Genomic DNA, 27,729 nt, shown 5'->3' with positions numbered 1-27,729 from the left:
TATCCAATGGAATAAATCAAAACAACAATGCACAGGTGCTGTTCTGGTTGATTTGGAAAAGGCCTTTGACACCGTATGGTTAGCGGGTCTTTACCTAAAACTGAGCAGGCTTGGCATAAGCAATCCATTGTTGTATATTGATATGCTTAACGGTAGAAAGTTTGTTGTCAAAAGTGGCAATGTAACTTCTACCACAACATTCTCAATTAAAAATGGTCTTCAACAGGGAGCGGTGAATTCGCCGATTCTCTTCAGCATTTACACCAGCGATCTGATAGGTAGTCTTACAAAGGCAAATGCGTACGCTGATGATCTAATTGCGTACAGAACGGCCCGAAAGGTTGAGGTTATTAGAATTCTCTTGTAGCGTTATTTCGACAAGATTCAGCGATATTTCGACGACTGGAAACTGAAAATAAATGTCCAGAAGTTGGAGACAATTCTGTTTCGGACTCCGTTGGCTAGGGCCACGAGGGATACGTGCAAGAACTGGCGCACGATGGTCATCGTTGATCTTTAAGGGTAGCCATTAGGGAGTAAAAGTGTAAAGTGAAGCACCTCGGTATCTGGTTGGATCAGTATTTATATTTTGACAGACATATAAATGCCTGACCAGGGCCAGAGGAGCATTCACTCTGACGAAACGGCAGTTTTTTAATAGTCGGCTTGACCCCAGAGTGAATGTAATTTGCTACATGGCCCTCATACGGCCAATTATCGTTTATGGTTGTCCTGTGTGGTTCAACGTTGCCTCTTCCCAGATGGAGAAGTTTCGGGTGTTCGAGCGGCAGTGTTTACGACGCTGTACTGGCTTATATCGAACATCCTAATCTTCTTATGTGTATTACTTTTCCAACGAGGTCCTATACAACCAATGGCGGATCCAGGGGGGGGGGGGGGGGGGGTGGGGGGGTCGTAGGGGTCCTGACCCCCCCCTGGGAGATAATTTGTTTGCTTTTTCGTATTAATTTCCTTCAATTCAAAACTAATCGTATTGCGTTAATGGATATGACCCCCATTATATTTTGAATTATTAATTTTTTGTATTTGAACACAACATTTGTATTTTACTTCCTTAAACTTTGTTGCCAAAAGTACTACTTTTGACTGAAGATTGGACCAAGAACATAATATGAATCGGATATTCAGCCCTATTCCAAAAACACAGCACAAATTCATCAACTTTTGACCAATTGACGATCCAGGGGTTGGTCATATGAGCCAAAAAGATTATACAGTTAAGTTGTATAAGTAAAGATTTCATTTAAAGATTTATTAGTAATTTAACGACATTCACCAAAAAGTGGTTTGATGTCAAAAACAACTCAAATTTTGATTTTCGCTCAATTTAGAACTAGAAAAAACTTTAGTCATGCTTTAAATTATTTTCATAAAAATTGGTTCTAAGAAAAAGAGAAAATATTCAGGTTCTTAAGAAGAAACCTTGAATAAGAGATCATCAATTATTATATTAAGTTGCCTTTGAATTCCTTAAACTAGCCTTCAATTTTGTTATTAAATTTTGTTGAAACACATAAATAGTGATTATTTATTTCAAACTAGAGTTTTTAATCGAATATGATATTACGACGGTAGAGAAGTGGAAACCTCGATTCCTTCCGTCTGTCTGTCTTTCCTGGCCCCTACAGTCCAAACAAATGTGTTGATTGAATTTAAGATTTTCAGATGATTAGTGTAAGGAGTTTTTATCATTTTATTAATACAAAGAATAACAGCAGTCCCCTCACAAATTTTTTTGTTCAAACATGTGATTTTTCTAAACTTTCTCAAAATTTTGTTTTCTTAATTTGGCTTCTTTCTACAAGAAAAACATATTTTCGTATTGCTCCAGAAGGGTATACCTCAAAAAAATCTTTATTTTGTTCTCAAGAACTAATGGAACGATTTCAAAATTCTTCTTTTTCAGTGCAAGCTCTTGTCAATAATCAAGTTGATGATGATTTGTTATGATCAAAAATTTATTTTTTTTATTTTTAATAAAATACTAATTTTGTTTACAAAACTCGATACCTCAGAAAGGAGACAACATTTTTTTAAGAAATTTAAATGTAAAATGTAAAATGTTCATTTAAGAAATTTAAATGTAAAATGTTCATATATTTATAAGCTCTTTATTTAGTGCCTATACCGAAAATATTTTTAACACAAAATTAAAAATGATTTTCGAAAAAAAAATAGGTTAATCTAGATTTTTCGACCAGAAAAGGGCATTTAAATTTTTGAGAAGAACTTATTTTGGTGGTACATTTTTAAATCTTAAAAGAAGAGCAATATTTTTAAACAGCCTTTTTGGAAGAAATTGTCAAGCTCTTGCGACCCAGTCGTGCATTTCATTTCTTTCAAAATTGGTTTTCTGCTCAATACAAAAGATCTTAAAAAATTAAATAAATATACTTTGAAAGTGAATTTGCTTTGGATGCTCTAGAACTGAGATTTAATTTCAAAAATACAAATGTCCCAAAAAATCAAGTCTAACTTTTGTTAAACTGATAGCAAAGTAAAAAACATAATAAACGTTTCATATCTATTGATATAAAAGCTTTGAAACGTGTAATTTGTGAGTACTACAAAACTTTTCTTCCCAAATCATGTTCTTAAATACAACTATTTCCTTAAATTCAAGAACCAAACCTTTTTGTCTCTACAATTTTTAAGTTTTGTTGACGCCTTTATAAGATCCAAATACGAGTAAGCTGATTAATAACGATAATAATAAGAGACTCCCGGAAATTGATTTCGAAAAAACTACGTCAAAAAAAGCCCGACATTTTTACATATCAGATCCTCTCTCATTTTCTGGATTTTTTAATTTTTTAAGATTTCTTCGCATTAATAGAAATGAAAACAAGAAAAGTGTGTTTTGTTTTTGGAAAAAAGCAACGTTTCAAAACAATTTCCTACATTTCTGCGCGAAATGCACCAACACATTCTAAGGTATTGTATTTAAGCTCTTAAATATGGCATATTTAGACAACAGTTCGAATCTTGGAATGTTTTCATATAAGTCATCCAAATTAAATAGTTAGACCAAAACTTGCTGAACAACAGTGTTCTAAATAATTTGATACTAAAGTTGTCATTTTAGCAATTATTAAATTTTGTTAGCATCCTTTACAAAACATTAAAGAACATTTTTAATCGGTGTGTAAAAACTCATCTAAGTGTGACCCCCCCTGATGAAAAGTCTGGATCCGCCCTTGTATACAACTGGGCTCAAATCAACAGAATTGACGATTTCGTGAGGTCACATTGCAAGAGCTATGTCTTCGACGAACAATTTAATTTTCGGTGCGTTCTATCCGAACGACGTACAATCGGGACGTCATGGCACAAGGCGAAGCAGAGCTCCTTCGGTTCAGTAGGGCTGTGTCCGAACGGGACTGAACTGATAGGGTGAAGCAGGAGAACCAGTTTTGGTGGCTTCAATCGGCACTTGATAGTGGGTAGTCGGGATGGGGTTTTAAGCCTTGGCCGGCTTACATACTTGTTTTATAGTTTTAGGGTTTAGTTTTAAGTAGAATAGGCATGGTGGCACAAAAACAAAATACAAACAAAAGTAAAAAATAAAAAAAAAAACATGGAATATAAAAAAAAGAAAAATTTAAAAAAATGACAATAAATTATAAAAACAAAATACGTTAGATTTGCTGCTGTGGCTCTAGTTTGAAGTCGTTTATAGGTAGAATAGGTAGTTTCAGTAAGCTTTAAGTTTTATATTAAGGACCTTATTTTAAGTAGTTTTTAAGTAAAAACAAAAAAGGATCTTAATATTAGTTTTTTTTCAAAATTTTCTAATAAATACAGAAATAAATAAAATATAAATTGAAGTAAAATAGATCTTAGGGCCGAAAGGCATTAGTAGTTAGTGTTATAAAGGGTGATTTTTTTGAGGTTAGGATTTTCATGCATTAGTATTTGTAGACATGGTGTCAAAGAGAAAGATGCTCAGTATGCTTTGACATTTCATCATGAATAGACTTACTAACGAGCAACGCTTGCAAATCATTGAATTTTATTACCAAAATCAGTGTTCGGTTCGAAATGTGTTTCGCGCTTTACGTCCGATTTATGGTCTACATAATCGACCAAGTGAGCAAACAATTAATGCGATTGTGACCAAGTTTCGCACTCAGTTTATTTTATTGGACATTAAACCAATCACACGAATGCGTACAGTGCGTACAGAAGAGAATATTGCGTCTGTTTCTGAGAGTGTTGCTGAAGACCGTGAAATGTCGATTCGTCGCCGTTCGCAGCAATTGGGTTTGTGTTATTCGACCACATGGAAGATTTTACGCAAAGATCTTGGTGTAAAACAGTATAAAATACAGCTCGTGCAAGAACTGAAGCCGAACGATCTGCCACAACGTTGAATTTTCAGTGAATGGGCCCTAGAAAAGTTGGCAGAAAATCCGCTTTTTTATCGACAAATTTTGTTCAGCGATGAGGCTCATTTCTGGTTGAATGGCTACGTAAATAAGCAAAATTGCCGCATTTGGAGTGAAGAGCAACCAGAAGCCGTTCAAGAACTGCCCATGCATCCCGAAAAATGCACTGTTTGGTGTGGTTTGTACGCTGGTGGAATCATTGGACCGTATTTTTTCAAAGATGCTGTTGGACGCAACGTTACGGTGAATGGCGATCGCTATCGTTCAATGCTAACAAACTTTGAACTGAACTTGGTTGACATGTGGTTTCAACAAGATGGCGCTACATGCCACACAGCTCGCGATTCTATGGCCATTTTGAGGGAAAACTTCGGAGAACAATTCATCTCAAGGAATGGACCGGTAAGTTGGCCACCAAGATCATGCGATTTGACGCCTTTAGACTATTTTTTGTGGGACTACGTCAAGTCTAAAGTCTACACAAATAAGCCAGTAACTATTCCAGCTTTGGAAGATAACATTTCCGAAGAAATTCGGGCTATTCCGGCCGAAATGCTCGAAAAAGTTACCCAAAATTGGACTTTCCGAATGGACCACCTAAGACGCAGCCGCGGTCAATATTTAAATGAAATTATCTTCAAAAAGTAAATGTCATGGACCAATCTAACGTTTCAAATAAAGAATCGATGAGATTTTGCAAATTTTGTGCGTTTTTCTTTTTTAAAAGTTCTCAAGCTCTTAAAAAATCGACGTTTAGTTTAACTTAGAGTGTCCGTATGGGACCATTAAGTTATTTGTAAGTTATGGATAATTAGGCTAGTTTTATGAATTCTTGTATAGCTTTAAGATAGGTTTAAGAACGAACTAATAAAAATGAATTAAAAAAAAAAATAGAGTCTGTTATGCGAGTTGTCTTGGGTTCGATCCCTGCCTACGACACCTAAAGTTTTTTTTCCTCTTGCGAGGAATTGATAAATTCTACAAGAGTAATTCTTGTCATGAAAAGTGCTTTCTCAAATTTGCTGTTCGGATTCGGCTTAAAACTGTAGGTCCCTTCCATCACTGACAATACTCACATACAGGAATGGTTGAGAGTTGTCAGTCACTAGGCCCTAGTTCTCAAACCTACTGTTGCGCCACCCAATTTAATGTATTTAACTAATGTTTTTTTATTGTATGTAAGTTTATTTCTTTATATTTGTTTTGATTTGTTTTTTTGTTTGATATACATATATGTATGTAAGTTTAAGTTTATATAAAATATTATTTAAGGCATACTTTTCTGACTTTGTCAGTTGCAAAATCATGAATTAAGTCATCAAATTCAATTTCCTGCAGTAATTCATTTTTAATTGATTAAATTTACAAGCTGTTTAGTCTTTCATATAGAATTGTGCTACGAAACTCATTTTTTATCCGGTTCCATTTCGAAAATGAACGCTGTAGTTTGAAACCATCAAATCAAAATTTAAACAACATTCTACAAGCAGTTTCTACTGGAAATGTGTTCCCAATTTCATCTACTTTAATTAGACTGTACAATTTTGATATTGTAATAAGATTTTCATTAACATCTTTATTAAATTCTTTTAAATATTGTACGAGGTAAATGCATTCTACCTCAAGTTCTTCTGCATTAACATCTACGCCAATTTTTTTTAAATTGTTCGCAAGAATTTTGCAACTCCACTGAAGTCAAATATTGCAAACGTCAAAAAAAGCCAAACAGTGCATTAATTTCTTCATAGCAATTGGATCGCAATTTTAAGTTCATAGTAATTGTGTCAATAATTGGAAAAAAGTTGATATTTTAAAATTTTCTTTCCCAATTAGCTGGACGGATGGTGCAGGCCATCAAAATATGTCGCAAGAAGTCTTTATAATTAGAATCCAAATTCTGAATTTTGGCACAAGCAAATTGGTAACAACGCCAATCATTATTGTTTCTTTTTGAAGAGTCTTGCTGATTTTATGAATTCTTTCTAATATTGTGCTCAAAATTTTTGTTAAAATGAGGAACTCTAGGTTGACATTTTCTTAGACAGGCTTAGCTTATCAATGAAATCCTGTCTCTTTCCTGAGTTGCCACATTTTTTTAAATGATCTGGGATGAATAAATCAAATTCCCTTAAAAGTTCCATGCATATCAAATAATTTCCATTGTTTGGTGACTCAATGGTTTCGTTTTATAAAACCAACCCCAAGCGAACACCGACATACATTTGAGCACTGTGAAGATGAGCAGAACTAGAGACAAAGAACATAGTTTTTATTAATTCCATTGAACAGAGAGTAAACAAAAAGATGAAAGGAAACAATATTGTTCTATCTGACTCATCATGGTACAACTCATCATTTCGCAACTCATGATGGGACAACTTTGTGTTTGTTTATGGAGTGAGTTGAAAAGACAACATGTGTACAGAACTGTAGAGTGGTATGAAAGCAGAGTTGTTAAAATAATCTTGACAGCGTGTTCAGTGCAGGTGTATGGTTAAAGATTCATTTTGCCAGAAGTTTAAGATATGGAGGAGGAGAATTTCAAAGGAATAGAGAGTAAATCTTGTATAGATCATTAATTTTGAGTTGGTGGATTTGGGGGCCAAATAATTGCGGGGCCCTGGCCCACCGACCAATGCCTAAAGACGCCACTGCCAACGAGCGATCCAATCAGATATGAAACCCTCAACAAGTAAAGTCAGTTAGCAGTAAGCTGTAACTTGGAGACTATGCCAGACAGTGAACACAACCCAAGGAAAAAAATGGCAACCAAACAAAGAAAGTGGTAGAAGAAGTTTGGAGTAAACACTGTTTTTGTGGATTATTTATAATCCAATTGTTAATAAAACAAGTGCAACTGCATAAAAATCACAAATAAATAATTCTGCTGCTATTTTTCGAAAAATATAAATCTATCGGATGTGTTCAGAGTGATAATGATAATGCACATTTTCCTATTTGCGCAGTTAAAGTTAGTGATACAGTCCTGTCTGAATCGGTTTTAATTGGAAAAGATGTAACAGTCCTTGGGAAATAATAAAACAAGAAGGTACGTCTTACAGGTTTGGATTTTGTATCAGGATATTATGAAATTCCGATTAAAAAAGAGCATACCAACTAAACTTCGTTCATAGCATCGGATTGACTATACGAGCTTACGGTTGGCCAGTGGACTCTGAATAAGAAGCCCTCGCTGTTGTATGTTGTATGTTGTTTCCAACAATACTTTTTAATATCGTACTGGCAATCAAATGGCTTATGTTGACACGTTATCTATTAATCCATTTGAATAAGCCAAACAACCCGGAGTATTTGACATGAAAGCATTGAGAAAAAGCATTGACGAAAATGATTGAATGATTTGTTGTATTTTACTCATTTGACAAACCACGTAGTGTTGTTGTTGTTGAATGTACTGCTTGTGCATCAAAATCATTCATCGAATAAATTATGACATTCCATTTTATGTTCTCAATGAAATTTCCCGCTCAAATGGGTAATAAATAACACCTACAAGCTACAACTCAGCTCCTGAAAAAACATCTCATCAATCGTTTATGGGTTACTTCCCTAAAGATCTATTACAAGATGTCCTTGCTCACAGCATTAATTTAAATCACATTGCTCAACAAAGAGAGGATTTGCAAAAGAAATGAGCTGATACAATTACTAAATAGCAAACAAAATAGATTTTGACGAGGACGGCGAAAGCGTTAGGATGGACGAATTCATAACAAAGCGGGCAGACAAATAGAACCATCAATATCCCTATTATAAATCTTAAGCATAGTGGGCCTTGAGTTTTAAGAAGAATAGAACATTAAGAATTTAACTGCATCCGTGATTAAATGTTTTCTAATCATCTTGTTAATTTTGGAAAGTACTAATAAAACATTTTCATAGTCTATATATATAAAAATCAATGCCACTTTTCGTTGTAATGTTATAACTCAACAATGCCTTTACCGATTTGGCTAATGTTGGCCTTGAATTATTCGTGAAAGTCCAGAGAAGGTTTGTACGTAGAGAAAATTTAAAAAAAATCTTGAAAAGGTGTAAAACCAACATCTTTCTTACTCCCATATACAAACAATGTACTAATACTTAAAGAAATCCCGATTTGTTGAGTACCTTGGAAATGTACAACGAAGCTGTAATAATAATGGAAGATATGTGTCAAACGATTGTTAACCGCACCAAATCGTGAGAGACATGATTTTTTTGATCGTGAATTCAGTAGTTCAACTTTAATGATTTACATACGTTTATTTGTACAATCGAATATAATAATAACTTTCATTGTATCATTGATTTTAGCGACTATTCGATCGGAACAGAAAATTGCATTGGCAATTGCATCTTCGGGAATTCTGCTACATTATTAGAAGGTGGTCCGACCACCACTCTGCATTAAAATTGCCATTAAATGTACGGGTGATTGAAACTCTAACTTGCTTCTCCGAGAAATTCTGCGATTAACGTCAAATATTTTATGGGAAGAGTGCACAATGGCGAATAAAAAATCAATAGAAGCATTTAATGGAACAATGCAAGATTTACGCGGTAATCAACAGCTGTTTTGGTGGTGCTCTGATATTGCTGTCGGGGGACTTTTGTCAAGCACTGCCTGTCATTCCTCGATCAACTCCTGCTGATGAAATAAACGCCTGTTTGAAGTCATCAGTTCTTTGGAGATATGTACGAAAATTGACACTGAACATTAATATGCGTATTCACCTACATAATGATGCAACTGCCCATGATTTTTCAAAACAATTGTTGGAAATTGGTGATGGCAAAATAGTAATCAACACTATCAACGGATTGATCCCTTTACCGAACGATTTTTGTACAATTGTGCAATCTATAGATGAGTTGATCGAATATGTTTTTCCGAATATTCTTCAGAATTACAGAAATCATGATTGGTTAAGAGAACGCACCATTAAAGCACCGAAAAACATTCATATAAATGTCAATAATTTTTAAATTCAAGCGAAAAAGTTATTGCCAAATTTGATCTTAAATGGTAAATCAAAAGGAGAAGTGTGTTTTATACCAAGTATCCCTATGATTCCAACTGATATGTCATTTGAATTCAAAAGATTACAATATCCTGTGCGTTTATCATTTGCGATGTTCATAAATAAGGCCCAAGGGCAAACACTTGGCGTTTGTGGTGTCAATTTGGAGGAATCATCTTTTTGACATGCCCAACTTTATATTGCCTGTTCCAGGGTCGGTACTCCCAACTGTTTATTTATTCATGCTCCAAATAGAAAAACTTAAAATATTGTTTATCCAACTGTCTTAGACTAACCCACTCTTTTTTATTTTTTAGTTTTTACTCTTTACTGATAAATATAATATAAGCAACATATCATTTGGATCATTTGGACTTTTAAATAGCTAGCAGTTAATAATAATTTTTGTTTTTACTCATACATAGCGAAGCACGTACCGAGCCGCTAGTATAATATTATTGTGTACAATAAGCATACCAGATAACGACAGATTTTTGCAAAGCATTTGAAGACTTCCCCATAAAATACTGAAATGAGAGGCAATAGAAAGGTTAATAAGGAAGGGATTTAGGATAGGTTAGGAGCGCGGAGGATTCAATGACCACTCCATAAGGATAGGCCAGAACTAGGATGGGATAAGGGGTATGGGAGTTGGGATAGAATGTAAACTACGAAGGCGATGGCATGCTCGGCTAAGCTCGCCGGATTAGGGGGGATCTTACCTTCGTAGACTACTATTTCATGCCATTACAAAAAAACTTAAACGATCCCAAAACATTAAATTAACACATAACTCTAAAAGAACAAACAAATTTTTAACGACTTGCACACTACAACCAAAACACGACTTCCAAACTAGCACTACACGTAAAGAACACCAAACACAGGACAACCTACACACCGCCACCAGACACAGAACTATCGACGCACTACGACCGACACACCATCACCAGACACACTATCACCAGATGACACGACATTCACGCCGGACCTGACACACCTCGGGAACGCTGCGGCTGTTGTTGCAGCATGGCCGTACCCAGCCAACCTGGATTTCGACGGCAATGGCGGTTCATGACCCCTACGACACCCCCGGGAGATAATTTGTTTCCTTTTTCGTAGGAATTCTCTTCAATTCAAAACTAATCGTATTGCGTTAAGGATATGACCCCCATTATATTTTAAATTATTTATTTTTTATATATCAAAACAACATTTCTATTTTACTTCCTTAAACTTTGTTACTAAAAGGACTACTTTTAACTGAGGACTGACCAAGAACATAGTATGAATCGGAAATTCAGCCTTTTCCAAAAACGCAGCACAAATTCATCATCTTTTGACCAACTGACGATCCAGGGGGGGTCATATGAGCCATGAGGCTTATACAGTTTAGTTGTATAAGTAAAGATTTCATCTATAGATTTATTAGTTATTTAACGACATTCACCCAAAAGTGGTTTGATGTCCAAAACAACTAAAATTTTTGTTTTCACTGAATTTAGAATTTGAAAAAACTTAAGAAATGCTTTGAATTATTTTCATGAAAATTGTTTCTAAGAAAAAAGAGCAAATATTCAGGTTCCTAAGAAGAAACCTTGAATAAGAGAACATCAATTTTATATTAAGTTGCATTTAAATTCCTTAAACTAGCCTTCAATTTTATTATTAAAATTTTTTGACACACAGAAATAGTGTACATTGAAGTGATTTTTACTTGCGACTTATAGGAACTACAATGGTAGGCTTTGCATTGGTAAGCAATTTCGAACTAGAGCTTTTAATCAAATACGACATTACGACGATAGAGAAGTCGAAAAAAGTGGGTACCCCGATCCGTTCGTCTCTCTGTCTTTCCTGGCTCTTAAAGTCTAAACAATTGTGTTGATTGAAAATAAGGTTTTCAGCCGATTACCGTAAGGCGTTTTTTTTTCATTTTATTAATACGAAAAATAACAGCAGTCCCCATACAAATTTGTTGGTTATAACATGTAATTTTTCTAAAACTTTTTCTAAATTTTGTGTCATTCTTCTGCTCCTTTCTACTAGAAAAACATATTTTGATATTGCTCCAGAAGGGTACCCCTCAAAAACCTTTATTTTGTTTTTAAGTTTTCTCAAGAACTAATGGACCGATTTTAAAAATCTTCTCTTTCTGTGCAAGCTCTTTTTGATGATCAAATAATTAAATTGATGATGATTTTTTTGACCAAAAATATTTTTTGTTTTATTTTTAAAAATATATTAATTTTGTTTGACGAAATAAGCAAGTTCTAGCGACCCAGTCGTCCATTTTATTTATTTTAAAATTGGATTTATGTTGAATACAAAAGATCTTAAAATATTTAAAAAAATAAATAAATCTACTTTTGAATTGAATTTGCTTTGGATGCCTTAGAACCAATAATTAAATACGAAGTGTAAGCAGACTGATAGCGAAAATTGAGTTCGAAAAAACTTCGTCAAAAAAACCCGAAATTTTTTCATATCAGATATTCTCTCATTTTCTGGATTTTCTAATTTTTTGCATAAATAGAAATGGACACAGGAAACGTATATTTTATTTTTGGAAAAAAGCTACGTTTCAAAACAATTTTTTACATTTCTGCGTGGAATGAAGCAAAAACCCTCTAAACTATTGCATTTTAGCTGTTAAATATGGCATATTTAGAAAACTTTTGGAATCCAGGAATGCTTTCATATGAAGGGAGTCATCAAAATTAAATAGTTATATCATACTTTGCTGGACAACAGTGTTTTAAAATAATTTGATAACTATGTTGCCATTTTAGCAATCGAAATGTGTAAAGGTTAGGTTAATATACTCGTACACATTTAGCCCTATCGAGGTAACCATCGGAGCGGAACTTTCTACGCAACGCATCCTTTTTCGGAGATTGAATTCCGGTTTGAGGTAGCTGTGATCGGAAGAAGTTTTACAGACATGCAAATTGCATGCGTTGAATTTTGTCGTAGAGAATGTGCGATCAGCTGATCGGACAACTATCTTGAAGCAAAATGTCTCGGATTTCCTCCTAATTCCGCGGCCACCGACGGTTACCTCGATAGGGCCGATTATGTCATTTATGTTATTTAAAATTAAATTTTGTTAGCCTCCTTTACAAAACTTTAAAGAACATTTTTAAGCGGAGAGTAAAAACGAATCTAAGTGTTTCACCCCCCCCTCCCCTGATGAAAAGTCGTGATCCGCCCTTGTTCGACGGGCCTTTACTTTCGAACTCAACTCTGACTGTGTGTGAAGCCGAAGTTCGATTCCTCTGGTACATGCTTACTTCGCTGAAGAGATTCATCCCACCTTACCACACCTCCCTGAAAATTACCAATCAGCACCTCGTTTTGAGGTTCGATTTACAACACAACAATAAAAAGAAAACGCAACGCAGTTTTCGATCTTTATATGGGTTTACATTTACATCTTCCTTTTATTAATAAAAATGAAATTCAACATATACAAATTTACCATAAAACATGACGAATGAATAAAAAAATTGTTAAGAATAAAGAAAAAAAAACTGTTACATAAAACAAAATTAAATTTGAAATTAATCGAAAACTAATATTTATCCTTATCAGATTATGTACCCATTGCACACTTATACTAAGATAAAACAGGGTCTTTCTCCGTATGGGGGAGAGATCCCCGGGATCTCCCCAGAAATTTACTTCGTTTCCCTTTGTTCGGAAACGCTGGTTTTCTTCCGCTTATACCCTACCTATCAAGAGCTCTCTATAGGTAGCTAAAGAGATGCAAAAAATTGCCTCTACCTCAACAGGCAGGGGATTAGGGAACCTACGCCGCGCCGCCGCCCCGACGAACTCTGCCCGAATTTAAATTAAAATATCGATACACAAAAAAAGCGCTTCCGACACATAAACTCAAGGACTTACAATAAAATATACCTAAATAAAAAAATATAATCAAAAACGAAAGAATATGTATTAACGTTATTGGGTTGACTTTTAGATATAAATTATATGTATATACAGATAGATATATGTATATGTAAATATATGTATAGGCATACGGTGACATACACAGTATTCTCCTGCGGTTTTAAATATGTATTTTATATTGGTTGGGTTTAAATAAATGAGGTGAGATTGATTTCTTTTCTTGCAATTACTTGGCGATCCGGGAACGTCGACGGATCATCCCTCTATCGAGTATTTCCAGACTCGCGGCACCTTTTGATATCGAGTGAGTCTTCGTAACGTATTTATGAGTTGCTCACACGACCACGGCTGCGGCGGCCGTGTATATGTACTTTCACCACTCATTCTAATAAAATATTAAAAAAAATACCACTCACCATTATTTCTTTTATTTATGATTTTTCTTTCTATCCTGGTTTTTTCCTTTATCTTCCTTTATTTCCTCTTCTTTTGTTGATTCCCACTTTTTTCATATGTCCTATGACCACTAAACTACAAAACAATTTTAATTACAAAATTTGTTAACTCCAAAACACTTTTCCTTTCATATACTAATATATCTGAAGGCTTTATAAAATGGTTTATTAGGGAATTCGAAGATCCTTATGTCCTTAAAACTCTATATGCATCATTTTTAACATATGTCCTTACAAAATTTTAAATAATTTTGGCCCCTTATTACTCAACTCATATTCACAGACTCGAAGGTTTCCAAAGAAGGTTCTTAAAGTCACATGGAGTAGCTTTTTCTTTACCACCGTATTTTGATAGTTTACAACTAATCGAGCTGTCATCACAAACTAACCTTGACATTGAAAAAGTAGAGCTATCCTATAAATAAAAAATATGTATATATAAAGGCATTGTCCATTTTTCGGATCACTATTTTTTTTGTTCATTGGCACATTTTAGAAAAAATTAAAAAACTAATAACCCTAATAATTTAAGACAATAAATGAGATTTTAATTTCAAATGGACTTGTTTCACTCTCAAAAATTGACAAATGATAACAAAATATGCAGGTCCACATACAAGCGGAATGTTGAAAATAATATTTGTTGGGCAAAATAAATAATGAAAATCATTACTATTTTATATTATTAATAAAATCAATAAGTAATAAAAAATAGTTCATCGATAATACTTCTCTATTATCCACAGGATAAGTAGGACTTCTTCTAATCTTACCTGAGTATTAATCTATATAAAGCATATGATTACATTTATGAAAAACTTAAAAATATTAAGTATGTATGTACATATGTTTTCAAAAACTATTTACATTGGATACATTGTAATGGTCGAATTTTAAAAATATGTGTTTGTATTTGATCAAACGTTCACGGAAATGTGTATAATTATAATTTTCTTTCTTAATTGAACCTACATTCATCTTATACATTATATTCGCTTTCTATTATTAGATGTTCTTAGATTATTCAATTATAGTAATTCCATAAAAAACCACCTTAAGTGTACTTACATATAAATCTTTTGTATGCCCCTTTATCTAAAGTCTTGTTACATTTGTTTACTGTTGAACTGCTATAGTATTGCATTTATTTATTTATGTATCTTTTTTAAGATAAGAACAATGGACACAATAACAACAATAAATTAAATTCACCACACAACATTGTTTTGTTGTAGGTTAGGTACTTCATTATCTAGAATTAGAACTACTGGGTATGGGAACTTTCTAAGTCAGAGCTCCACAAAGGCACAAAAGTCTGTCAGTCAGTTGGCTGTTGTGAGTCGACGCGAACGCAACGGACACAATAATAAAAATTGTTTCACAAATTCCAATAAAAGCGAACTAAAATTGTTTAACAAAAGTGGTGATGTGTGTGCCTCAAAATAAAAGCTATTAAAATACAAATCAAATCGGAATCATCGCTCGCCACGGTTCTCAATTTGCAGAATATTGTTGTGTTTTTATAATAGTTGTGCCAGAAATTATTATCTACTCGTATCTTTAATGTTTCCGAACACCCTGCAGCTGAAATTTCGATAGGGCTGAAGAGTAAGCCAATTAAAAACGAACGAAACGAAATTAGTCATCCTTTGCCTAATTTATACATAGAGTACGATCAGCACAAATTAAATCTATAGGTTTTTTGTTTACCTACTAGAAATAAATAATAAGTGCTAACATAAATTTCACATTTGGGATAAAATTTCACTTGTTGCAATGTAAGCTTGTTTTCTAGGAACATTATGTGTGCAAATCACGATTTGTTTTCACATTTGACCGAGTAACAGTCTAGTCCAAAAGTAGGTTTGTGTTTTTAACCACGAAAGTCAGAAGTCTAAGTTTCATTAACGGGAAGCGTACGCTAAATTTTTCAATTTGGTTTTTAAATATATTCATAGGAACACTACGGTGCTCTTTGATTATGATGTTTTCCACTCTTAAGGGGCCGGTTATAGCTATCAGTAAAATCCATCAGTAAAATTTGAAACAGGAGGAATCTGAAATGTTTTACAGATGAGCGTTTATAGCAATCAGTAAATTTATGTCACTAAATGTTGTTTTCTTTCGATCATAACATCGAGCTTCGCGCCTCAGACAATTTTTTTTACTGTTGCTTTCATCAGTAAAATGTTTAATGATGTGATTGGAACAGTACAAAATTAAAACACCAACAGTAAAACTGAATGGATTTTTTTTGACTTTGGCAGTCAGCTGTTCTGTAAAATGAAATTTCATAATTAAAAAATTAAAATGGATTTATAAATTAAATAAAACTATAAATGCATTGTTTTTTTTTGAAAAAAATACTTAAATATAGGGTCCATTTTATTGCATCAATCTTTTGCCAGAAATTAATCTGTTACATGTTTAAAAACTAAAAACAAACATTTTACCTATGGATTTTACTGAAAGCAAATAAATTTCTTATAATTTAAGTAAAATAATTTAAAGCAGAAATTAGCTATTTTTTGGTTTTTATATTTTCAAAGCAATCGAGAAGTCAAAATTTGATTAGTGAAAAATTGTTTGGTTCAGATGATTTCCTATCCAACAATAGTACTCCCACAATCTTAATTGATCATGCATTGATATAACATGCGGAAGCAGTTCCTCCCTGGTTATCTATGGCTTCTGAATCTAATGATAGATAGATAACCAATATATCACATCTAACCACAATACCTATACAAATCTTAGGTATTGTATTGCTCAGGTTGTACAAAAACGAATCAGCTGTTTTTGTCAAACTGTCAGCTTGGAGTCACTTTGTGATACTTTCTGTTTTGTTCAATGTCAGACAGATAGGGTAGCCGTATATTTTTTTGATAGTGTTTTACATGTAAAAGAGCTGCTGGTCCAAAGCAGCTGCGATGTCAAAAAAGGAATCAAAAAGTATCCAAGGACTTCTGATATAATATACAATATTATACAAGTGATATGGTTGAATTTGAAGGGACTCAAAAACTAATTTAAAATTTGTTATGGTATTTTTTTGGTAAAAACCCGGTAAATTATTAAAATGATCCGACCTCAAAATCTAAATGTGCTTTTTGTGTGCAGCTGAAATGATTTGTTTTGCCAGCTTTCTCAATTTAGGTTAAATAAGGTATGTACACATCCACATGTCCTGGAAAGCTTATCTAATACGAGATTGAACACAGAAAAAAAGAATAAGTGTACCGAAATATGTCAAGTGAATATAGACACTTATTACGCTATTCCTTTCATTTAAATAGACGCGAAAAACGCAATAGGAATGAAAAATTGGGTCTGTTACTGAATCTGATTTGTTTGCACTTATTTTTCAGATTTTCATAATTTGACATTCCCTGTGAATACATATATAAATATGAATACATACATATATCTTTTAATTTTGGTGATCTTTTTTATAACAATATGTTATTTTCGAAAAAGTCCCAAGTCAAATGGACAAAAGTTAAAACAAGTTTTCTTATTTCACTTGAAACCCTTTTCAAAAATAACTTATTATATTGTCCTCATAGATTGAAATACATACATATGTATGTATGTAGTTTTAAAAATCAAAAACTTATTTGAATGCCAATATTCAAAGTTTGAAAGTTTAAATGCTTTTTTCAATCTAAGTCCCTTTGAAATCATACTTTATTGGTACCGTATATCGCATACAAGTAGACTCAAACCTCATTTAATTTTCATTTACTCAATTAACAATTATTGCAAAGGTTCTTGACCCAATTTCAAATTTATTAATTGCTGTTTACTCATTCAAATTGATAATCCTAAAAAACACAATTTTATCAAACCCCTTACGATAAGCAAATTGGTTACAGAATAATCATTCTTTACTTCCCTTACCCACATTTTGCTCCACTGTGTTGTAGATTGCTGCCAATGCGCCGGATAATGGACTTAAGTAATGATTTTGAACTTGTTAATTACTTACAGAAGCATTCGAATGTGACTCTACTTCGAATCGCTGATAGTGCATTCTGTTACATTTTAAAAAAAAGATTAATTAACTATAAACAATCTTTATTATTGATCAATTTATTCTATTGATGTGATTACTGATAAAAGGTTAAGCATCCCCTACAGTCCTACACCCTAGTAAATATGTACACATGTAGCTTTGACTGCTTATTTTTATGACACAGTGATTATTAGATATGCGTAATTTTTGTGTTTACCTATGCTTTTTTCTTCGAATATTGTACTAACCGAAAGCAAATAACAATCACTAATTAAAGTTGAATGTAAGAAGAGAACTGTATTCATTTTAAAATATAATTGTAAATACAAGAAATGTTTCGAATGTACATACATATGTATAATAAACTCATCCAAGAAATAGAAAGGCCAAGATAAAACCAACAATAAAAGCAGAGACAGCTCTGTCACTTAAGAATTTTAAGATATGAACACAAATTATTTATCTTCATTGGAGCTATTAATTAAGCTCCAGTTTTAAAATTCTTTGTACCCATAAACTGTAAAAAATATTATTAAGGTACTACATATATAATAATCTACTAAATTAATTTGTCTGTATGGGAAGTTTTTTTAAGGGCTTAAGAATTTTTAATAATAATACAAGATTTTGTATGATTATATTCTGGTAGATAATTTTCTGGGACTTGTTTTTTAAGCATGATTCGTTCGCCAAATTCGCTGTGACAATACGAGTTACATAATTTATTTGATCATTAAAATTAGTAACTACAATATGGCGTCAATTTTGGGTTGGCTTGAATATTGTCTTCGCTTCGTATATGACAATTTTTAGTATTGACGAAGCTATTTAACCAGAAATCGACTTAATCATTTAATGCTGTAAAAGGGACGAAGTGCATTACAAATTTAGCGAGCAGAACTACATGTTCCTTTTTTTCAAAGTATAGGGTATTGTTCAGAACAAAATTGGTCTCAGATGAAAGGTTAAGGTAAGTTTGTTACATGGGAGCAATATTTTTAAAAACGTTCGTGGGAAATATGAGATATTGTTGATTGAATTCAGCAGTTGTAGACAGAGAATTTTTGTGTTCTCTTCATATAACGTTCATATCTTGACTGATAAAAATGGTTGGAAAATAATTTTATCATTAAATGAGAGGTATATTTGTTAGAGCTATTTACAAGCATCTATAAATAATAGATTTTCAAAGAAGTTCAATGCTTTCAAACACACATAATTATGAATGCAAATTGACATTGCCACGCATGACACTTGAGATATTACGGCCATTAAATTTCTCACACAAAAGAGCCATTCTTTTACTGCGTGGAAAATAATACCAATCTGTTAGAATCAATCATCGTTTAGCTTCATATGCTAACTTTCTGTTAACAAAAATTTTACTATTTGAACTTAAACCGCGAGAATGCATTGCAATGAGCTCTTGCGGCATCTCATTGTCACCACGACTTAAAAAGACACAAGTGTATCGGGCTAAAGTGTGGCTCAAAATTAATATCTTCCGTGATTGAACACCCCATTTTTATAATATTCTCATAGTGAATCTCAGTAACTCTCCGCAACATAAATCGATTCACACGCACCTCACTAGAGATAAGTTTTATAAACAAACAAATGACTGCTCGCTTGACGCGATTCACTGTTTTATATAAGGAGGAATTGCAAACATATCTTAAACAAACGAATATAATAAGGTCAATAAAAAACTTTGTCCATTTGGCATATCAAAAAAACCTTGTTTACCAATGTATAACATGTACAATACATACGAGTACATTATGTATGTATATATACATAAACATAATATTATGTATACTAGGGTGGTCGTAAGTTATATGTAAAATTTTAAGTCGGAATTTTGCCAATGTGAACCCCACAAAGTGTGCAGTCTATCCAGATTGTGCCTAGCGACGGTAACTCAAAGGAAGGTTCGACACTTTCTCATAAAATTGGTTTTAAATAGAAGTTTATATTGAGATCAAGCTAAAATTGCACGGTCAACGTAAAGAGTCAACGCGTTAAATCGTTGACATCACCAAGCAATCAGAATTTTCTCTGTCAGCGAATCATATGTCAATACATAAAACGTTGACTATGACATGAATGACATCCTCCGGCCGGTCAATGTTTTCCCAAAATGCGTTGACTCGTATGTGAGTTAACGTGACGTTTAGTTAATCCTATCCATCAAGACTTGTTTCGAAAAGCCTTTAAATTAATGCTTAGAATTTGTCGGTCGTTTCTTTGAGCTAAACCTCTACCTCCTTCCAAAAGTGGAATGTTAATGAAAATTCCACCTGATCAATAGTTAAAAATAATTTTCCTTTAAAACGAATTTGACTTAATACTCGTAGATGGGCCCAAAAAAAAACTAATCATCCATTTAAGGCAAAAATATGACTTTAATCTCAGCACTGATCATACTTGGATCGCTTTTTGCTCGCATTATGTTAAAATGCATCTGGATAAAAAGCCAATTGTGGGATTTCGGGCACATATAGTTCATGAATTAATTATTTGGACCTTGCTGTCGATTAATAACAAGCAACAATGGTATAAATAAATTATGAGATAGATAGATAGATAGATCTTTTAAGGCTCTTGCTCTTGGTGATCAGTCATTGCAATGACTTATAGTCACAAAAACGAGTCATCGTGTTCCAATAGCATTGACTCACACATTACAAGGTCACAAACAGGGTGTTGTTGACGATCACATGACGTTACACCCTTGGATAGATCGTGATGTCATTTTTACGTCAGAGAGTCAACGCGTTAACAATCTACTAGTAGCTTTAATATTATATACTCCAGTATTTTCACCGTAATATTTAGTATGAGCAAAAAAATGCATCTTCTTCCTCAAAAACGAGAAGATATCTCTAGGAACAAAATTTTAATATGATGTCAAATACTGGTAATTTCCATGAAATCAAAAAAATGTATATCATATTATATTGTATATTATATTACCCTTGGCGAAATGGCTGGTGCGTAGGACTTGCACGCCAGAGGATGTGTTCTCTAAGTAAATTCTGGGTTGATTTAAATCCGCAAAAACAAGTGCATTGTTTCTTTACTTATTAAACTAGAGAGTCCTTCTTGCGCCAACTGCTCCAATAGCATTTTTCGGATGTCCGAGAATACGAGGATCTTAAACCCCAAACTTCGAAAAGGCTAGATAGGAAAGCTGCTGCAGCAAAAAGGGCAGCTTGCTCGTAAGCAAGCAAACAATGCACTAGCTTCAACGGCTTCAGACAAATTACCGCATACATTTTAAATTTAGATATCAAATGCTGCATTTTTCAATTTGGATATGAAATGCTTCATTTATTAGGTGAATACTAAAGTTTCCATTTATAGTATCTACATATGCCTATATATGTACATAAAAAACTACTGTACAGAGAAACCTTTGAAATACAGACTTTGCTGAGATTTAAACAAATCTAAAACTTGTATTCTTTTATATGAAAAAAAAATGGTTTTTAAAAAAATTAAATGTTATTAATTTTATATCTTGTGAACTGTGAATTTTCGAAGTAAAGGCCAATTTTCTTTCTAACTTTCTAATTAACAAACACTTATATTTTCAGATTCAAAACAGAAAAACAGACTGAAATAAGAAATAAAACATGTATTTGAATTGTTTTAAATTCTTTTGGCTGATAACGGTTTTATTATCACTGAACGATTGTACAGCTGTTGAAAAGAATTGGAAGTGCAATAATTCCAATCTCTGCCAATTAGACCCATTAAGCGATGAATCAAAAACTCCGAGTTTTGAAAGCCAAAAGGATTGTAGAATGTCATGTGGGCGATATGGTGCAATTTGGCCAATGCCCACTCAAGAGTGTACCATTGCTCATGAGAGGGTCTATTTTGATCCATTGAAAGTAAGGTATGGTCTCGTTTACAGAATATGTTGCTTGTTGAAAAATTTAACTCAGCTTATTTAATATGTTTTTTGTCAAGGCGAGATAATCTTAGACCGATATACTTAAATTTGCTTGTACTAAGAAAATAGTAATTAATTAAAAAAAATCTTTGATAACCTTGATAACCTTGGTTCTATGTACTTTACATCCAAAAATTGATCGTACAGTACTGAAGCTATACCATAAGAGAAACGAGGTGTAATTAAAGTAGCAGTAAGAGCAATTTTTTAATGAAGTGCAGTTGTTTTTTTTTTTTTGAAATTAGATATTTTATTTATGTTATAAATTTAAAACAAAAATGTATTATTTAATTTAAGTTTTATTTAATTTGAATTTTATGAATACGTATATAGATTCTTGTTTGTTTAGTTTAATTTTCTTTTTCATTTAATTGTATCTAGATTCAATGTAGTTGCACCAAATGCACAAACATCGCAGTTCATTCGTGAAACAAATCGAATATTTGTAAGTAATGCACTGAAAGAATGCATTCGAAATTGCACATTGGCTCATAGCAAAGAAATTCTGGTTAAAACAACTGTCAACTCTACAAGCTTAGATTTAGACTGGGACACAGATGAATCTTATACTTTGAACTTAAGAACTACAGGTTTGTTTATTTTAGGGTATATACATACATACACACATACATATACATTAATTTTTTTGCCAGTAAACTATTTTATTTTACAAAAGTTAAAATATAGCATCATTATATATGCTTCGACTTGACTTTAAAAATAAAAAAAAAAAATAATTGTACCAGTGTTTGTTTAACCCAGTTCAAACAGAAGTCCCTTGCAGTGACCACCACAAATCCTTGGAAATTCATCTAAAATCAATCGGGCAAAAGAAATGTGTTAAATTAATCTATAATTTTGTGCCTGATCCAAGCCTTTTTTATTTAATAAAATGACAGTCCAGGGAAATTTCGTTTCAGATTTTGGGAAAAAATAGTTAATTGGTTTAAAAAAATCGAAATTAAAAAAAAACTTCAATAGGCACAAGTTTTTATGTTTTTCAATAAAATAAAAAAAAAAATTTTTTAGAAGTTCTGATCAACTTTAACCCCTTAAATAAATTTTACCAAACTAATTGGTTACGTAATTTGATTTATTTTATTTTATTAGAAATGGCTACTTTTGTGGATATCAGAGCCAGGACTATTTTTGGAGCCCGACATGGTTTAGAGACATTGAGCAATTTAATAACAGGTGGATTGGGGTAAGATGTTTTCTGATCGATTTTAAACTATTATGAGGAATTTATTGTATATAAATAACTCCATCCTAAAACTAACTTTTTACCCAAGTTATGTTAGCGCGGCGGCTTATTAATTGCAGAACCGAAGGGCAATTAACTGCAGTCTCTTCTAACGGGTTTCATTATAATCTTTCAATGATTGCCTCAACTGGAGGCTTAAGAATTTAATAATATTAAAAACCATATTATTAATTGGTATTACAAATTAAAATAATTTTAAGCAGATATAATGAACCGGTAGTTAATAAATAGTAAATTAAAGTGCTTACTTCATTTTGTTATGAAAAAAAAGAAGCTGTTGAAATGTTTTTTTTTTGTAGTATTCAAGAAATGAATATTTTATCATTGATTTTGAATTGATCAAAAATTGTCTATATACATTGTATAGACTAAAAAGCTAAACGTATGACTCTTGCCATTGTTTTTAGGAAAACCTAGCCTTACTTACTGACTTAAGGTGGTGCTACAGTCCTGTGTGAACTAGGGCCTCACCAAACAAACTTCTTCATCTAGCTCGGTCCCTAGCTAGATGTCTCCAGTTTCGCGCTCCATGTTGGGTAAGGTCACCTTCCACTTGTGCGCGCCGCCTGATCCGCGGTCTTCCTCTACTGCGCTGTCCTGTGGGTGCGGATTCGAAGACTTTCCGGGCCGGTTTCCATGCGGTCTACGTGACCCAGCCATCTTAGTCGTTGGACTTTTACCCTTCTGGCTAAGTCTACGTCGCTGTACAGCCCGTACAGCTCGTCGTTCCATCTTCTCTTCCACTCCCCTTCGATGCATACGGGACCGTAGATCACACGAAGAACTTTTCTCTCGAAGCGACCCAAGGTGCTTTCATCCGCTTTTGTCATGGTCCATGCTTCTGCACCGTATAGCAGGACGGGGATGATAAGGGTCTTATAAAGCAACACTTTGGTCCCTCGAGAGAGGACTTTACCACTCAATTGCTTTCTTAGTCCAAAGAAACGGCGGTTAGCAAGAGTTATTCTGCGTTTGATCTCAGCGCTGGTGTTGTTTTCTGTGTTTACAGCGGAGCATATGTAGACGAAGTCCTTGACTACCTCAAAGTTACGTCTGTCGATTGTAACGTTTTGACCAAGACGTCGGTGTTGTATGTCCTTTCTTGACTTTGGACTTTCCTGGTCTAAAACCACACTGATAAGGACCTATCAGGTTGTTGACGATGGGCTTTAGACGTTCACATATTACGGCAGAGAAGATTTTATAGGCGATGTTCAGTAGACTGATTCCTCTATAGTTGGCGCGGTTTAGAGGGTCTTCTTTTTTCAGGATCGGGCAAACAATACTGAGGTTACATTTCTCTTTCCTGCTTTTATACCTCTCAACATTTTCGACCGCACGCTTCTCATGCCCTCTCTTTTTCCTTCTGAGAAGTCGGCGTTCCTCTCGCCTCTTCTGCTCATAGAGCTCACGAGCAGCTCTCGTCCTTTTATGCAGCGCTGCTTTACGAGCTTGTTAGTTGGCTGCATTTGCCTGCCGATATTCCTCATCAAACCAGGGGTTCCTTGTTGTTGGCTGTTTGGAACCCAGCACATCAGAGGCGGCTTCTCTAATTGCATCTTGGCACTGTTATCACTGGTTTTCGATACATTGTGTTGGCGGCAGAGAACTTAGAGAGAGGTTACTTGTAACTCGGTCGGAAAAGGATTTGGCGATCTCTGGCGATTGTAACCGTTCGACGTTGTACCTTCTCCCAGCACCTCCCTGTTTTGCCTTGGGTCTGGAAATCCGAAGTGCTACCTTGGCTACAACGAGTTAGTGGACCGAGTCGATGTTAGTTCCTCGAAAAGTTCGTACATCCGTAATGCTGGAAGCGTGTCTGGCGTCGATCGCAATATGGTCAATCCTAGGAAAAACCTAGCCAACTAAAATTTTGTTCCTGATAGGCAGATCAATCGAAAAGGGGACAAATAAAAAGTATGGTTGATTAAGCGAATGGCCTAAAATAATTGTAGATAACTCATTCAAAAAGAAATCAGGTCTACATTGATTTTAAAATAGAATGCAACATTCTAATGTTTTATAATTAATCTACGATTGAAAAACAACTGTGTACATATATTTTAGGAATGGTTTAATAATGGTTGCCGGAGCTCGAATTCGTGACCGACCAATGTTTTCACATCGGGGATTATTGCTAGATTGCTCGAGAAATTATATTCCAATGCGATTTATAAAAACTACTTTAGACGCAATGGCTGCGTCTAAACTTAATGTCTTCCACTGGCATGTCACAGACTCTCAGAGTTTTCCGTTGGAGATCACAAGAATTCCAGAGCTACAAAGGTAAGTGCAAATATTTTTTTTTAAAGACTTTAAATAAAAAAAATGTTGTAATTGGAAATTAATGATGTTTTCTCCATTGGTAAAAAATAATACTAATTGTTTTCGTTTGTCAAAATACCTTACCTTACTTATTGTTTGAGGTTTATTCATAAAGTTATTAACTTTTCATTTAAACCCTAGTTTGAAGATCTTTAAATTTCAAGAGATATAACTCTCCATGCACCAAACCATACAATATTCATCTAATCAGTTTTATGAATGTTGTTTGTGATTTAAATATTTTTGTATTATTATATATAGTTGATAAATTTTATCAAATAAGTCACTGGTAACAGTTATTTAAAAAAGACACATACTTCGCAGGTTCGGAGCTTACACACCCGAGCATGTTTACAGTCGCACTGATATACAAAACCTTATTAAATACGCCAAAATCCGGGGTATACGAGTGCTTGTTGAAATCGATGGACCGTCACATGCTGGAATGGGGTGGCAATGGGGTCCTATGGCAGGTTTAGGTAATCTGACAGTCTGCATGAACAAACAGCCATGGCGTTCATATTGCTATCAACCACCCTGTGGTCAACTTAACCCAGTAAATGATAACATCTATGGTTTGCTGAAAGAAGTTTTTGAAGATATCGCCGAGTTTAGCTCCCCGGAAGAAACCATTCATATGGGCGGAGATGAAGTCTTTATTCCATGTTGGAATGCAACTGACGAAATTGTACAAAAAATGCTCAAAACAGGTTACGATAGAAGTGAACTGAGCTTCTTGAAGTTATGGGCTGAATTTCATGTGAAAAATCTTGAATCTTGGGACGATGTTAATCAGAGGCTGCATCCAAACCTTCAAGTTCCGAAACCAGTTATAATATGGTCAAGCCATTTGACAGATCCTTCCCTTATAGCTGGTTTTTTACCAAAAGAAAGATATATCATTCAGACTTGGGTTGACTCTTCGACGACCTTAAATAAGGACCTTCTCTCGATGGGTTATCGAATTATTGTTTCGACAAAAGATGCTTGGTATTTAGACCATGGGTTCTGGGGCAAAACCAACTATTATAACTGGCAGAAAGTATATGGAAATCAACTGATTCGAGAGCCAAATATGCTGGGTGGAGAAGTGTGTATGTGGAGTGAATACGTTGATGAAAATTCCTTGGGTATGAAACTAATTATAAGCAAACAAATTTAATTTAGTTTTTTTCTTTTCGGTTTGCTCTTCATAGATAGCCGCGTATGGCCCCGAAGTGGAGCAGCGGCGGAGAGACTTTGGTCAAATCCTAAGATATCAGCAATGCTGGTAGAACCAAGGTTTTATCGTTACAGGGATAGATTGATTGCACGGGGTGTAAGGCCGGATGCGGTCACACCTAAGTGGTGTGTGCTTCGTGAGGGTAATTGTTATTAGACGAAGGACATGATGCCGCAAAAACTTTCACCAGGTTTAATGTATCTTAAAATTGACTTTTGTTCAACGGAAACTTGAAAAAGAAATTTGATCGACACGTTGGAAAATAGTAATGTAAATTGTTTTATCTGCCATTTGAGAAGTTGAAACTTAAAAGTTAACCAACCAGTTTTGTTGGTACGTTGGTATATTTTCGACAAATTACAGACGATTTGTCAGAATTAGTTTTTGATTTGCGATCTGTTTTTAATGTAATGCAAATATATACATATTTATCTATGCAGTACAAAAAGAAGCAGCTTGAAAGTCAAAAACTTAAAAAAATGATAAGTTTGCTTAATTAACTTCTTCGTTTTTTTGAAGTTAAAAAAAGATAAAAGTTAAAAAATTAAGCTGTCAGCTTTACACAATTGCTCAGGTCAGTAGAAAAATAAAACTGAAATTATGTTCAACTTTTCTTGAAAAAATCATCTTAAAAATGCATAAATTTTTATAAAAATCTCAATGTTGAAAATTACTCGAAATGCAAGATTTTCAGTAGGTCGTCTAACTATAGTTATTTTTAAAAATTATTTTCATTTATTTTTATATTTAGTTTAGTATAGTTTTTCTTCGGAAAGAAAGCTAAGTAAAGGCACAAAGACTATAATTTAACGCAAATTACATTTTATATCTATTTACTTGATTAAGAATTCATTGTAAGCCAATAAAAGATACAAAAACTGTCGAAAAAACTGTATTTACATTCATGAATTTGTGTTATAAATAATTTATCTGTATGTTAAGTGGAGGTTCTTACACTTAAACATAAAATGCATGGCTGATAGCCCGAATATTAAGTTGGAAACATTTTTTATACAAAACAAACAAGTTATTTTATTGAAATGTTAAAAATGCATAAACAACTTCGAAAAACTATCCCATTTGATAAACAAATCATTAGAGTTGCATTCTATGAAAATACGGACAATTTATTTTACGAA

General features: G+C 33.6%; 1 protein-coding gene across 4 annotated transcripts; it reads left to right on the top strand.

The window, feature by feature from the left end:
• Positions 1–15,115: 15,115 nt before the first annotated feature.
• LOC129945322 (chitooligosaccharidolytic beta-N-acetylglucosaminidase) lies at positions 15,116–27,480 on the top strand. 4 transcript variants are annotated; one of them, XM_056054986.1, is made up of 7 exons: positions 15,116–15,411; positions 21,418–21,722; positions 22,161–22,369; positions 22,890–22,983; positions 25,111–25,329; positions 25,693–26,498; positions 26,565–27,480. In XM_056054986.1, exons 2-7 carry the CDS (start codon positions 21,457–21,459, stop codon positions 26,744–26,746), a joined length of 1,776 nt encoding a protein of 591 aa, XP_055910961.1. In that variant the 5' UTR covers positions 15,116–15,411; positions 21,418–21,456; the 3' UTR covers positions 26,747–27,480. The 4 variants fall into 4 exon arrangements, with proteins under 4 accessions (XP_055910961.1, XP_055910962.1, XP_055910965.1 ...); XM_056054987.1 differs by having other exon boundaries at positions 15,116–15,472; XM_056054990.1 differs by lacking the exon at positions 15,116–15,411 and adding an exon at positions 15,475–15,581.
• The last annotated feature ends 249 nt before the right edge of the window (positions 27,481–27,729 follow it).

The sequence above is a fragment of the Eupeodes corollae genome, chromosome 2, assembly GCF_945859685.1.
Source record: "Eupeodes corollae chromosome 2, idEupCoro1.1, whole genome shotgun sequence".
NCBI classification, from domain to species: Eukaryota; Metazoa; Arthropoda; class Insecta; order Diptera; family Syrphidae; genus Eupeodes; species Eupeodes corollae.
The sequence above is the reverse complement of the archived record's forward strand: the minus strand, read 5'-3'. Positions and strand labels throughout refer to the sequence as shown.

What these genes read in the sequence shown, in the direction of transcription:
- LOC129945322 (XM_056054986.1), top strand. Translation starts at nt 21,457, where the DNA reads ATGTATTTGAATTGTTTTAAATTCTTTTGGCTGATAACGGTTTTATTA. An exon ending in TTTGATCCATTGAAAGTAAG is followed by an intron (nt 21,723 to 22,160) that starts GTATGGTCTCGT and finishes AATTGTATCTAG; the next exon opens with ATTCAATGTAGTTGCACCAA. An exon ending in CGTTGATGAAAATTCCTTGG is followed by an intron (nt 26,499 to 26,564) that starts GTATGAAACTAA and finishes TGCTCTTCATAG; the next exon opens with ATAGCCGCGTATGGCCCCGA.